This window comes from Callorhinus ursinus, unplaced genomic scaffold (genome assembly GCF_003265705.2).
Source record: "Callorhinus ursinus isolate GAN/ISIS: 27379988/994484 unplaced genomic scaffold, GSC_fseal_2.0 scaffold1, whole genome shotgun sequence".
Lineage (NCBI taxonomy): Eukaryota > Metazoa > Chordata > Mammalia > Carnivora > Otariidae > Callorhinus > Callorhinus ursinus.
Window position 1 is genome coordinate 73,998,810 of NW_027397063.1, and position 14,830 is coordinate 74,013,639.

Below are 14,830 nucleotides of genomic sequence, written 5' to 3' on the forward strand. Positions count from 1 at the left end.
TGTCTTAGTAGTTTTAGCTTCCTTTGGGCCTCATATTAGACAAGGGCCTGGCACTCATAGGTGCTCAGTAAATGTTTAGTGAATAAACAAATAAAAGAACTCATTGAATAATCACATCAGGCTGGCAAACTACTCTGCAAGCAGAGTCAGGGGTGATGAGGTTTAGCTCAGGACACATCTCATTCATCTCAGACCTCCAGGGCCTAGCAAGTGTTTATTTGTTGAGCTAGACTAACACAAAGGAGTTACTATTAATAGTCGGCATTTCAGGACAGGGAAGAGGGAAGGAGGGAGCTAGAGTGAGCCAATAAAACAGCTTATGAGAGGATGAAAGGGCATTCCTCCCCCTCACCTCTCCCACTTTAAGACTGGTACCCAGGGGCTCCTGGCTGGCTCAGTCAGTAGAACACACAACTCTTGACCTCAGGGTTGTGAGTTCAATCCCCACGCTGGGTGTACAGATTACCTAAGAATAAAATTTTAAGAAAAAAAAAAAAAAGACTTGCAGCCAGTTAGATGTTAACTGTATAATCCAGCAAGTGGTGTCCACTGACACTTCCCTTGTTGAATATCATGCACAGAGCCGGGCCAGGTCTTAGACTAAAGTGAGGAGGAAGATAAAGCAGGTCCTTGAGACTTTAGGAGAACCCAGGTGAGCCAGCACAACTCCACCTGGTATAGGGAGGAATGCACGTGCCATTCTTTCCTATGGTCCAATGTTCATGTATATTTCTCTAAAACAAAGGCATTGGAGTGGAATTTGTACCCTGGATTGAAAATATGGAAAGAGCTACCAGCAGTAAGGAAGACCCAGTCCCCAGCATACATGGGATTAAAGGTAGGATCCAGTGGGAGAGTGGGGTAGCAAAGGGTGATACCAGCTGCTGAGAAGCTGAAGAAGACATTGCCTTAGCCTTTCCTGAATTATGTGAGCGAGAAGAAAGATATATCAGTTTTCTGCTATTCATTTGTGTAGATTTAACTAGGCTTGAATTAAAATGAAGGGCAAATGTTTCACATTGAAAGTGACTCCCTCTTTGGAAAAGCTGTCCTTTTAAGGAAATGCTTGTAGAGATACGAGCATTCATTGCCAGAATGTCTGTGCTTGGGAATAAAAAGACACCAGGTTGTGGCAACTTTACTTCTTGCTCTATCCAAGATTTATGGATTTCACCTCCTCTCCAAGCTTTCCATGGAAAGGCTAGGAGCACTTGATCCAGGTGCTTCCCCATAAGACTTCAGCCCTGACTTCTTCGTGGGTCAGTTTTCTGGTGGCCAGAATTTGGTATGGGATCACAAAGAAAAACACGTGTGGAAGCTTTTTATACTTTATATTTAATGACATAATAGATTATGGTTTATGGGGTTCCAAATGTGCTGCTTTTGTCGTCATCTTGTCTTTCCCTGCCTGTTTAAACTGGAGATAACCTTTTCCAAAAGACCTTCTACTTTACGCTTTTACCACTGCCCATAATCAAAGTCTTGGGAATTCAGTATTTGAGATTTTGGTTTTGGACTATCATGTAATTACTTTGATGGGACATGAGGTATGTATTCAGGCCTACGATTTATTTAGAAAAGGCCTTTGGAAGGAATTTTAGTTCAAAACACATTTATTGAGTGTCTACAAAGTACAAAATTCATTGAAGAAACACACACAGATCCCACACCCCCACTCAGGGGCAAAGCTAACTTATGTTTCTTGGTCAGACTTCTAGACCTTTGGATGCTAATGAGCATGAAATGGCAAATTAACAGGAAGATGGTTACATAATAAGTAACTGGATGTGCAGTCTTGGTCGACAAATATTAATGGCAATGCCATTTAATAAAGCAGTGATTGTCAGGGCACCTGAGTGGCTTAGTCAGTTAAGTTTCTGACTCTTGATTTCAGTTCAGATCATAATTCTCAGGGTTATGAGATCAAACCCTGCATTGGGCCCCATGCTGGGTGTGGAGTCTGCTTGGGATTCTCTCCCTCTGCCCCTCCCCTACCTAAAATAAATAAATAAAAATAAAAGAGTGATTTTCAACTAGGGTATATATGTGCATTCTAAAATTTTGTATTTGGAAAATACAGACCAGGAAAAGTGAGGCTTGAGAAAAATCTTGGCTGGTGAAAGTTCATAGACTATAATATAGTCCCTAAATTTGCTTTGCATGATAAGGCCTATCCCTCTATGGGATGTAGCAGAATCTCTAGGAGGTGTGAAATTTTTATGTTTTGTTTTCCATGGGTATTTTGTAATGGCTTGTGAAAAAAACATTTTTTAAGAAAAGATAAAATCAGATTTTTATATCCTAAATAATCGGTTTTATCCCCCAATATTGTCTCTAATCAAGTCACATCCTGGCTTCCTTTTCTACTTTGAAAAGTTCAAAATGAAGGAAGACCCCTGATATTGGACCCCCTTTCAGCTGGGGCCGTACAGATGAGTAAAATTTGTGTTGAGAATTCCATTCCAGGTTATTTATTTAACAGGCAACTCTTCAGATTTTCAAGGACTATTAGAAAATTGAGCCTATCAACCTTATCTGGTCCTAAAGTTTATTTTATTCTTGAAGCCTTTAACTCCTTTTTTCATGTGCCAAGAATCTCTTAAAGAGATCTTTAAAAGCCCCTTTGCTTGAAGATATTGGCATACATTGGTCAACACAGTGGCATAATCTATAAATTTACAGACATGAGCCATTTGATAGAGTTATAACTCCTTCACCCAAAGCATAAGTCTGTGAATTGTCCAGGTGCCCTTCTTTTTTTTCCTTCTATCTATCCTGCTAATTCAAAGTGATCAGACTCAAAAGTGTGAGATGAGCAGAAGAATGGATAACATTTAGTTGTGTCTTAGTCTAGAGTTGGCTGTAGACTGTTTATGTTTATGTTATCTGGTGTTATCTGGCGCATGCATGTATGCACTTCAGTGCTAGGAAAGCAGGGTGGTTTCAGAAGTCAGAAAGATACAAGGGAAAAACTGATGTCCTTGTGAACTTACAACTTTTTCACAAGTTAGTTTCACAAAAACCAGTCAGCTCTTCAGAAGATTGGCTGACACCTCAAAACAAAACAAAACAAAGCAAAAAAGACCCCAAAACAAGAAGCAAAACTCAAGAGTTACATTGTGAAAAGTAGTATATAGTGCACTGACAGCACCAAATGCTGGTGATGATAGGAAGCAACAGGAACTCTCATTCACTGCTGGTGGCCATGCAAAATGGTATAGTTTGATAGTTTCTTACAAAAGCTAAAAATTGTTTTACCATACAGACCAGCCATCATATTCCTTAGTATTTACCCAAATGAACTGCAAACTATGACATATCCATATGATGGGATATTACTCAGGAATAAAAAGAAATGAGCTATCAAACCACAAAAAGACGTAAGGAAACTGAAGTGGCAAATTGCTAAACAAAAGAATCCCATCTGAAAATACATACTGCATGATTCCAACTGTTTGACACTCTGGAGAAGACAAAACTATAAAGACAGTAGAAAGATCAGTGGTTACCAGGGATATGGGGGAAGAGGGGATGAGCAGGCTGCACACAAGAGATTTTTAGGGCAGTGAAACTATTCTGTATGATATCGTAATGGTGGATATAGGACATTGTGCACTTGTCAAAACCCACAGAACTGTCCAACACAAAAAGTAAACCCTGATGTAAACTATGGACTTTAGTTAATAATAATGCATCAGTACTGGTTCACTAATTGTAATGAACGTACCACACTAATGCAAGATGTTAATAATAGGAGATATTGTGTAGGGAGCCAATGGAGAGGGGCTATATGGGAACTCTGTATTTTCTGCTCAATTTTTCTGTAAACCTAAAACTGATCTAAAAATAAAATCTGTTCATTTTTTAATAAAAAAAATCACACACAGTAGTGTCACAGGGGCTTTAGACACCTTGCCTACATCATTTTTGTCAGGTGCGTGCACCCACTGCCCAGTTGCTATGAGGTTAGCTGCTAACAGCTCTCAGTTGTGCCCTTCGGAGGAGTGCCCTCAGCTGACCAGAGCTGTCTAGCCAGGAAATGCCTGACAGGTTATGGCCTCCCTCAAGGGCAGCTTTTGGCCAGCCAGCCAATGGCTGACTGATTCGGGGTACAAAATGGGACACCTGTGGTACCATCTATGGTCCAGGGTTTCCCAGGAGATCAGGCTGGCGCTAGACTAGAGCAGAGCCCACTTCTTCCCTGCCCTGTCTTCTGTCCTCAGTGCTCTTACAGGTTTCCTCTGAAAGCCCTTTCTCCACCACTCACTTGTGCAACCTGCTGCTGGGAAACCTGACCCAAGACAGTACCAGGAAAGGTCCTAGAAAGAATGGGATTCTGGCGTTATTAGGTCACTTGCTGGCCAGGTGGCAATGAGGATTCCATTGCTGCTGGTTAGGTGGCGTGTGGAAAGCCCTAGGCCCTGGTTTGTGGTAGCAGTTCAGTTGCTAAGATCTTCACCTGTGGTGATACCTGGGGTCAGACACAGGGGGACAGGGATGCACCAGTTGGTGCAATGTCTCTAGGATTTGAGAAGTTTGGGGAAAATATTAAGTATCAGGACCACAGAATTGGGAGGCTATTGCTAAGCACCATGGATGCACTGAAGAGAGTGAAGAAAGTGACAGCCTCAGATTAACCACCAATTTAAAGCCCCATGTGAGAATCAGAGGGCTTCCTTGCCAGTGTTCAGCCCCTCATCTTCTACAGCATGGCACTCTGTGAGAGAAGGATGAATTCTCAGCCTAGGCAAATGCGCTGCCTGATCATTTGGGGCTCCTAGTGCTAGTAGAAGAGCAGGCAGGTCATGCCCTGATAGGGAAGATGTGGGACTGTAAAGCTTGAGATGAGAACATCTAGGTCTAGCCCCTCTATCCCCCTGGGCTGGCGTAGTGGCCTACCCCCCCCTTGTTGGGAGGGAGACTCTTCTCCCCACAAAATTATGCAGAAGCCTCAAATGAGATGTACATGACAATGCTTGCCCTTCTCAGGATGTGTCCCCACCTTCCTTCCAGAATAATAATTAGCATCTAAATATAACAATGATCTGACTGGGGAAGAGGCACGGAGACCTAGAGACTTAAGCTCAAAATGTGAGGCTCTTTGTATTGTGTTCATGCCCATCAGAGAAGATCCATTGCAGAAAAGGTGCCTAACAGCTAAACCGACTGGATGACTTGGCCAGCAGGTGTCAGCTGGCTTTTGCCTTGGTACCCCAGTGCCTGCACAGTGGGCTCATAGAGACACCTTCACAGCAGAGTGGGAGGCTATGCATGGGCCCAGCAGCATGGGCTTCCTGTTGTCAAGACCGACATAGCTTCTATCACTGCTGACAATCAACTGGCCGGCACAGATGGACACTGAGCTCCCAGTTGGATACTATCCTTTGAGGAGAACGGTCGATGTCATCAGACCCCCTCCAGGCTGGAAAGTACAGTAATTCACTCTGAGCAGGAGTGACATGTGTGCCTTTCCTGCTCACAGGGGCCTCCACTGTTCGAGGACTCATGTAGCATCTGATCAACCATAAAGCATTGCTTTAATGGAGAGACTTGGCCGTCGGCGTATCACCACAGGACTGACCTACAGTCCTACCACACATCACCCCATTTAGAAGCTGCCGGCCTGATAGAGCTGTGGAATAGCCTCCTGAAAGCGAGGATGTGCAACAGTTTAGACATGGCACTGTGGGGTGGGGGCTAGCCTTCAGGATGCAGTATATACCTTAAACCAAGGCCATGTCATGGTACTGTGCCCTCAGTAAGCAGAATATATGAATCTGGGAGGCAAGAGGTTGAATGAGTTGTGACCTTATTCATTATCATGCTCTAGTGACTTGCATAGGGCATTTGTCTTTCCCATCCCTGCAACGTTCGTTAGTCTCAGTGAGTTTAGAGGTCTTGGTTCCCAAGGGGGGAGTTTCCACCAGGGGACATAGTAAGAGTCCTACTTAACTTGAATCTATACCCCCTGCTGCTGCAATTGGTTTTTAGGTTATACCGTTATCATCTCCCTCCCATTCTAGATACCCCTCCTTCTCATCTTCTGCTGGTGGTGTGCCCAGGGGGTGTCCCGGACTCTTGTCTGGCTACTTCTTTTACTTGCCCATTTAGAGTTACAGCTGGGTGTGGAGGTGTTGGGGGATGTTCCAGTGGGTCACCTGAGCATCAAGCACATTCCTCTCTGACGCTGTTAGGTAACAGCCTGAGCTCCTCATGAGGATTAGGATCAATTGCTTCCTCCAGTGTGGCAACCGCTTTTTTTGCCTGTGTGTCTAGTGGCATGAGGATGGAGTGGTGGGACTCCCTATGATGAGGATGCAGTGTTGGGACTCCTCACAATGAGGATGGAGTGGTGGGACCCCTCACCATGAGGATGCAGTGGTGAGACTCCTCACGATGAGAATTAAATGAGATGAAGCTTTCAGATTAGGGCCTAGATGGCTGTTTGCATATTATCATTAGCAGCTAGTTACCCACATTTGTTCCTCCAGAGAAGGAAAAGAAAGGCTTACCCCTAATTTAAAGGCATGTCTCCACCCCACTACCCCGCCCCTGCTTGTGCGCGCGAGCCCACGCCCTCTCTCTCTCACAAAATAATAAATCTTTTTTGAAGTTTTGCATATTGTAACAATAGAGAAAAATCTAGTTTGAAAGAAAAAAATAGTTCGATCATTTGAAATCTGAGCGGTAAGGAGTGGGTGGCCTCCGAACAAGTGAGCTCTACAGTGGAGTGGTCCTGTTATTCCATCTAGTGGACAGCACGGGAAAGGCATGATTTTATCTTCAAAGGTTGTAATTTACCAAAAACATGTATCCTGATAAAAACTCACGGGTTCACTTGTTAATAAGTTTCATTCAGTTTTTAAACCAAAATGAAAGATCAGAATTCCAACACTAAGTTTGGAAACTAAATTCCCAAAAACATTTAGGATTTATGTGATGTATGCTAGAAAGATCATCCACTGAAGGAAAAGAGAATATACACCAGTTCTTAACTAGCATGAATTTTCACAGCCCACCTTTCCCATTCTTCTTATCCTTCTCCACCAACATTTTTATGCTTATTCTGGTACATGGACTGGGAGTGCCCCAGAGACTCAAAGTATACCTTCCCAACACACCACTAGACCTTCACTGGTACCAGAGCCATTCTGCTCATTTTCCAAGTATGCAACTATCACACGGGGCGCCTGGGTGGCTCATTCGTTAAGTGTCTGCCTTCGGCTCAGGTCATGATCTCAGGGTCCTGGGATCGAGCCCCGCATCGGTGCTCCCTGCTCTGCGGGAAGCCTGCTTCTCCCTCTCCTGCTCCCCCTGCTTGTGTTCCCTCTCTCGCTGTCTCTCTGTCAAATAAATAAATAAAATCTTTAAAAAAAAAAAAAAGAATGCAACTATCACTTAAAATTTTGTTGTAATCAAATTGAATATTTTTCAAGGACCTATGTATTTGTGTGTGTATATGTGTGTGTGCGCATACGTGCACACTGTTTCCTTTTACAGCCGTTTATTACCTTTATAATTTGTTTCCTCCTCCAGATATTTATGAGGGTGAAGACAATGGCAAACAAATCTCCCCCAAATGTGAGTAATAATAGCATACTTGGAGTACGCACAGCTGTTCTGAAACCTTCCCTTTAGTATTATTGTAATCACTATTAACAATAATAACAGGTATTATTTATTAAATTCCTAAAATGTACCATTTTACTTTATAAGCCCTTTTGCTAATCTTTATATCAAAACTGCAATAGATATTAATATCCCCATTGTTATAGACAAGAAAACTGGTGCTCCGAGAGGCTAAGTGGCTTACCCAGGACCACACAGCTAGCGAATGCGTGACAAACTCAGAACTGTACTCAGGTCTCACTGACCCCAAAGCCTCTGCTCCTACCCTTGGACAATGGGCCTTTCATTTATTCACTCATGGCATCTGCCAGACCCTGAGCCCAAGATTCTGGGGTCTCCTGAGTGTTGTCACCCCTATAGGACCTAAGACTTAGTCCCTAAGGCCCCTAAGGGCCCATGGCCAGTGAATCCAGGAGGAAGGGATTCAATATGCAAATGACAAAGATGCAGCCGCCTCAGACTGGGAGCTGCGCTTTCATCCCCTGCACTTCCAGCTTGGACTGACGGCCGTTCTCCAAGGTTTGCTGGTTCTGCGAATTCAGAGTCTCTTCCAGGGGGCGGGGGGAGGGGGGCAGTGGGATACTGGGTGAATAGGGTATAGTCTCTGCTGCCAAGAGCCCCAGGACCCTCGGGGGAGACATAGGAGGGCTCACCCGGGGCAGCTGCAGTTTGTGTCCCTTCAGGGGTCTTATGAGGTGATTGTGGGTGAGCCCACCACCTCCACAGCCCCTCTCCTCCTCTGTCTCCCAGAATAGAATGGGACAGAATAGAATAGAACCCAACAGAATAAAGTAGAACAGAATAAAAGACTAGAATAGTACAGATCAGGTGAGCACATCACACCCTGTAAGGGGACTATTGTTCCATAAACTTGTTTTCATTTTAGAGATGTGTTATGTGTGCACGCTGTGTTGGGTGTAAAATGGGCATCTCTCTGTGGCTGCACCCCAAGGAATATAGACAACTTTGGTCTAGGCTAACTGGGGGCCTGGGGGACCCCAGGCATCCCCCACCCTCACCTGTGGTACCGGGAATGAAGGAGGCCATGTGTGGTGACAGTCCCCAGCAGGGAGGTGGCATTTGGGTATTGTCAGCGCTGGGAAGATCATTTCTCTTCCCAGGCTCAGGCCGTTCCTCCCTGAAGGCAGGGAAAGGCCCAGATGACCTCGAAATAATGCAGTCAACCTGTGGCCAGGTGTGTGAGGTCCTGTGTGGCAGCCCTGTGCCAGGCTGAGGGCCCCCTCCCCCTCCGGCTGGGCCCACAGGAGAGGGGCAAGCCGCCACCAGTGCCTGGTCATCATTTTATCCCAGGTGCCACTTCCCTGCAGAGCGGCTGCAACTGGCTGTCAGGTCTCTCAGTTCCTGCACTGCTCCCCAGCCCTGCCGCCCCGGGGGCCCTGAGTGCTCCACGGCTGCCAGAGGCCTCAGGGCCAGGCCCCACCCCTGGCCTCCCAGCAGGTGGCTCTGGGACCCCTGTCCCCCCCACCCCCGCTGTCTCTGGGCCACTGAGGCCATGGCCCCCAGAGGAGCAGCCCTTCCATTCACACAGTGCTGTTGGGGGTGCAGGGGGTGGGGAGGGGGGTAGACTTTACCTCCAACATAGTGTGCACACATAATACATCTCTAAAATGAAAACAAGTTTATGGAACAATAGTCCCCTTATAAGTATGCTGTCCTCATCTGATCTGATCTGTTCTATTCTGCTTTATTCTATTGTGTTCTTTTTTTTTTAAAGATTTTATTTATTTGAGAGATTAAGAGAGCGCAAAGGAGGGGGAGGGGCAGGGGAGAGGGAGAAGCAGACTCCCCGCTGAGCAGGGAGCCTGACCTTGCAGGGCAAGGTCTCCGTTTCCTGCCTTATAGCCTCGCAGCAAGACTGCCAATCCACATCCTCATTGTCTGGTCCCCAGTGTAAGGGGGTCTGGGTTGGATGACTGCCCTAGAGACGAGTCTCTGGGTGTTACTGTGGATGTCCCTGAGTCCCATCAGGAGGGGGGCAGTGGGAGGCACCTCTCTGAGCCAGTTTCTCCTACGCCCTCCACCCCTCACCCTACCACGTGCTGTGCTGGAAATTAAACCAGGTTTACTGCAATCTGAGAGCACTGTGTCCAGCTGCCTTACAACTGTCCAACATCAGGCGGGGTCCCTGGAGGCCTCTGGGAAGGGGCTGCCTGGCCGCTCCCTGTTTTGCTGGCACAGCCCCCACTGATCTGCTTTGGGGAGAGCCCTCGGCCCCAGAAGGCAGCTTGGGAGGCCTCTGAGCAGCAGGTCACGAGAGTTCCCACGTGTGTGATTCCTGCTCACTGCTATAACTGTGCCATCACCCCCAAATGTAGGCTCCTCTGGGATTCCTGTGTCCAGAAAGTCCTCGCCCCCATGCCCTGCTTATGCCCTTCAAGGCCTCACCCCAACCCTGCCCTTGAATTGTCACCTGAACAGAAACTTCGTCCTGCACTCAGAGTCTTGTGGGACTGATTACTCGGCTGCCGCTCAGCCACTCAGCCAACGGAACTTGGTCAAGTGATTATTCCTCTCTCGTCTCAGTTTCTCATCTGTATACTGGAGCTAAAGCTCTTACAGGGTTCTCTGAAGCGTAACTTTTGGCCAACTGACACCCCAGCAGGCACAAAGCAGGGCCCAGTGTCTGGTGGAGGTTGCTGGCATGACTGGCCAGTTAATGAAATCAATTCACTGGAGAGAGAGGCAGGATGTACTTGCTCCTCTGATTTCCCATGGGGAGAGCGGTGACAGAGGCTACCAAGGGAATGGGAAATGGGCCGTAATCAGGGGAGAGAAAAGAGGGCAAGGGGAAAAGAAGGGAGGGAAGAAGGGTGGAGGGCAGGAAGGTCGTCAAGCACAACAAGACAACCATTTTCTTGGAGGACAAGGAAGAGAGCTATGAACACCATGTAGACATGTCTTCTCAGTCACAGTTACAGAATTTTGAGCTGGAAAAGGGAACCTGGAGATCACAGACCTCCACCTCCCCCCAGGTGAGGCAGTACAGGTCCTGGGAAAGTATGAGTTAAAGATGGGGGAAAATGGGTTCTTGGGGACAGGCACTGCCTGGGACATCTGGCCATCCCGTATCCAGCACAGCTGGCCAAATTCTTCCCTTTCTTTCTCCAAGGCTGCTCCAGCAGAGAGTTTATCTCCATGGCAACCTTTGAGGAGCCTGAAGGTGCAGAAGAAATGGAAAAGGAGAGCAGTGCTCTGAGTGTAATTTATTTTCTTCTTACCTCTTTCATTTTTTCCCTCGTTCCTATTCATCAGCTTCTCCTGCCTCTTCCTCTCCCCGTTTCCTCTCCCCTTTCTCTCTCCCCCCTTTTCATGATTCTCACCCAGAAGGACCAGGCCTAACCCAGGAAGCTGAGGTCACTGGGTCTGCAAAGTGCCTCAGACCCTCTCAGCCTAGCATGGCCCCTGTCTCCTTAGCAATGCACTGGTTTCTGGCCATAAATATGGAGCTCCTGCTGGGATCCCGAGTGACCCTGTTTGAGAGCTAGGGTGGGCCCCAACCTGCCGGCGGGAATCACCGGTTGCGCCTGGCCCGGGCTCGGGCACTCCTCGGCACTGCCAACTCTGAGGGTGCACCACTGTCCTCTCCCTTACAGCTATCCGGACTTTTCCAGTTGGACGACAGTTATGAAACGTGTTCCTCCAAATCTGTCCTGCAAACGAGAGAAAGCATCCAGGGTAAGAAAGAAGGTGGCGATGAGGACATGTGAGTGTGAAAGAGGAAAGAACAGTGAGCGAATTGGTTAGCCATCGCTCCCCTGACTCTTCTTGGAATTTCAGACGACAAACAAAACTAAGCCAGTGTGCACCGGCTTGCTCGCCCCGGCGGGGGAGACGGCTAATCTGCGGGCAGAAGCAGTGCGGGCGAGGGAAGGATGCCGGAGGACCCTCTTCCCCAGAGAACTGACACTGGTTCCAGACCACAGCGGCTCCCGGCTCGGCCGAGCCGCCCCAGGCCGCCTTCGTTCCGGGCACAGGCTGCGGCGGGCGCCGGGGGCCGGGCCCACCCTTAAATAGAACGCGGCCAAGGGGCCTCGGACCCTCCGAATCTGCCGCGCTGGCGCGGGGGGAAGGGCCAGGACCACCTTCCAGAGGCCTGAGGAAGGGTCCACCGCCTACCGGCGGAGCCCACCCTCCGGCTGCCGGCGGCGGCGAACCTGGGAGCTGCTCCCCACGCGCCTGCGCGAGCTCCGGGCACTGGGAGCAGGCGTCCGCCAACTCCCGGGCTGCTCCACACGCGCCTGCGACTGCGCCTGCGCCAGCGCCGGGCCTTGCAGACGCCGGCGAATCCCCGGGCTGCTCTGCGCGTGTCTGCAGAGGTTAGTGGAGCCCAGCCCTGGAGGGCTTTGCCCAAGGTTTCCCAGCGTTGGCGCTCTGACTTTGGGGGCTGGATAATTCTTTGTTGGGGAGGGGAGGGCTGTCTAGTGCATTGTAGGCTATTTGGCAGCATCCCTGGCCTCCTCCCACAAGATGCCAGTAAAATCCCTCTCCCACCCGCTCACCCAAATTATGACAATCTTTTTAAAAATGCCTTCAGACATTGCCAAATTTTTCCTCGGGTGGGATTGGGGAGATCTGTTGAGAATCTCCTATCCGAGCCTCGGAGGAGCCGAAACTCTACAGGGGCAGCCCTGTGCTCCTCTTGAATCCCCACAAAAATGTTCCTGTGGTGTTTGTGTTACTTTGTTCCAGGATTGTGTCCTTTCAGAGAGGGTTGGTTACAAGTTAATGTCTGAGGTATTTCGTTTTAGATTTATTTGTTTTAAAATTAGTTTGTTATCTACAGCTATTTATTTTTCGTTTTGTTAATTTTTAGTTAATTTCTATTTTTAGTTTTCTAGTTATTTAATTTTATAGCTTTAAAGTTACTTTGTTTATAAATATTTTGTTTTCAAGGTTATTTCGTTTTTGAATTATTCATTTTCAGTCTCTTATTTACAGCTATTTTAAGTTATACATTTACAAATTAGCTTTAGAATTATTTTAAATTATCTTCACAATTATTAATATCTGAGTTATTTATTTTTATAGTTATTCTGTTTTTTAGTTATTGGAGTTTTTTGAGTTATTTATTTTTACAGTTACTTATTTGACTACTAAAAATTCACTGGAAGTTTTAAAACTATTTTAGAATTATTTTCAGGATAAAGTGTTTTTAGTTATTTTAGAGTTTTTTCCCCTTGTTAATTTTAGAGTTACTTATAGTCACAGTTACTTATTTTTAGTTGTTTTAGATTTGGGCTTGTTTATATTCATTTATTATCTTTTAGTTTTTTGGTTTTAAGTTATTTTCAGTTGTTGCATTTTTGAGCATTATATTTCCTGAATTTTTTATTTTCAGTTTTTGAGAGATTTAGTTTTGAGTTATTTTCAGTTATTCTCAATTATTACTTTTCATTTACATCTTTGCCACTTAAAATTTTTTTCTGTTCTGTATTTTTACTTATTTCATTTTCAGATTTATTTTCAGAATTATTTAGTATTAGAATTACTTAGTCTAGGGGATCCAAACAAAAGAGAGACATGACATCGGTAATTTTAATGGAGAGAATTTAGTATAAAGAATTGTTATGCAGCTATTGGAGATTTTAAGAAGAAAAAAAGTGATAAGGTGATATCATGGAGACGGTAACTGCAAGGCGCAGCTACCAAGGGCTGAGGGAGCAAAGGGAGGAGGTTGGAGGTGGCCCCGCAGAGCTGGGCTTAGCCCTCTGAGGAGGAAGTGCTGCTTCATCGGACAGGTGTCCCAGGAGCTGGAAGTTGGTCTGGGAGCTGCCAGCTTGGTGCTGGTATCTTTGAAAGGGGGGGGTGGGTGATGAGGCTGGTTATGGAAGTGTTGGGAAGATGGCCAACTGCAGCTACTGGAATCAGCTGTTGCTCTCAGGGTGCAGACCAGTTGCTAGGAGGATGCTGACAGGAACTCAGGCACACAGAGGTCCCCCTCTCCCCTCTTACAGCCTCTGGTCAGTCTGCTCTCAGGGTGCAGACCAGTTGCTAGGGTGCTGAGGCACACAGAGGTCCCCCGCTTCCTTCTTACTGCCTCTGGTCAGTCCGCTGCCCTCTTACTGCCTCTGGTCAGTCCGCTGTCAGGGTGCAGACCAGTTGCTAGGGTGCTTAGGCACACAGAGGTCCCCCGTTCCCCTCTTACAGCCTCTGGTCAGTCTGCTCTATTGGCCGAGCCTGACAGACAGTAGCTGGCAAAGGAGGTGAGTGGCCCCAGGCCCCAAAGCAGAGATTAGAAGGGTGGGCTGAAAGCTGAGAAATCATGGCTAATAACCAGCACACTGACCTCTGGAGTTGTTTACTTTTAGAGTTAGTTTTGGAATTGTTAGCGTGATTTGATTTTAACTTTTCACAGAACGTGGGATCTGGCTAAGTTTTTGGTTCCCAGATTTGTTTCTGGAACGCAGTGGGAACTTCTTAAACACCTGAGGACTGTCTCCCATGTGACTCAAGAAAATTACTTCAGAATCAAGAAAACAAAAATAAGTATCTCACTTTGTTCATAAAGAAGCCCTTTGACTTTGTGGCCAAAAAAGGGCAGAGACTAAGGGACAGACCATTAGGGAGAGGCTCTTCAGCACAATTGTCCAACAGGGTGTTCTTTGAAGATTTTCAGAAAGCTATGTTGTGGAGCTACCCTCTTGTGCCCCTTTCCTAACAACAAAGTATCTTTCTCAATGGAGTGTGTTTCACATTTGTAGACTACAATATTGATTATTTGAACACTAAAATAAAGTTATTTCCAAATCCATAGGAAATCTTATCTCCTTCTACTTGCATTTTTTTTCCAACACATATTATTCCATTTTGGCCATAAAACATTTACTTGTTTATTTGTTCATTCTAATCAATACCTATTTCCTGACCACTCCTGTCCTCAGGAAGGTGCTGGCATCAGGAGAGAACAGGAAGGCATGATGATGAGTGAGAAACTCTCAGTACAGTTGGGGGAGACAGATGAGGAAACATCATCACAACACAGTGTGACAAATACTATGGGGGCACGAAATCCTGCCACTGACTTCCTGATGTCATCAGGGAGGGCGTGACATCAGGGCTGGGTCTCCTGGAGCAGGCGTTTTCTTCAGGTGGAGGAGAAGGACATCCTGGTCATGCACAGGCACAGAGGCGTGGAGGAGCTATGTATGGCAGGGAGGATGCATTGACAGAGGCCACTGGG

General features: G+C 46.7%; 1 protein-coding gene across 2 annotated transcripts in view; it reads left to right on the forward strand.

Moving 5' to 3' along the window:
- The window catches only part of MCF2L2 (MCF.2 cell line derived transforming sequence-like 2), a 259,995-nt gene extending 245,582 nt beyond the window's left edge, over positions 1-14,413 (forward strand). The window contains exons 27-30 of one of the 2 annotated variants that reach the window (XM_073896620.1): positions 7,537-7,581; positions 10,760-10,848; positions 11,244-11,325; positions 11,428-14,413. In XM_073896620.1, the coding sequence (XP_073752721.1) occupies positions 7,537-7,581; positions 10,760-10,848; positions 11,244-11,325; positions 11,428-11,444 (233 nt within the window). In that variant the 3' untranslated portion in view covers positions 11,445-14,413. Of the gene's footprint in view, positions 1-7,536; positions 7,582-10,759; positions 10,849-11,243 lie in introns of both variants that reach the window. The other variant, XM_073896615.1, reaches the window with a different exon arrangement.
- The last annotated feature ends 417 nt before the right edge of the window (positions 14,414-14,830 follow it).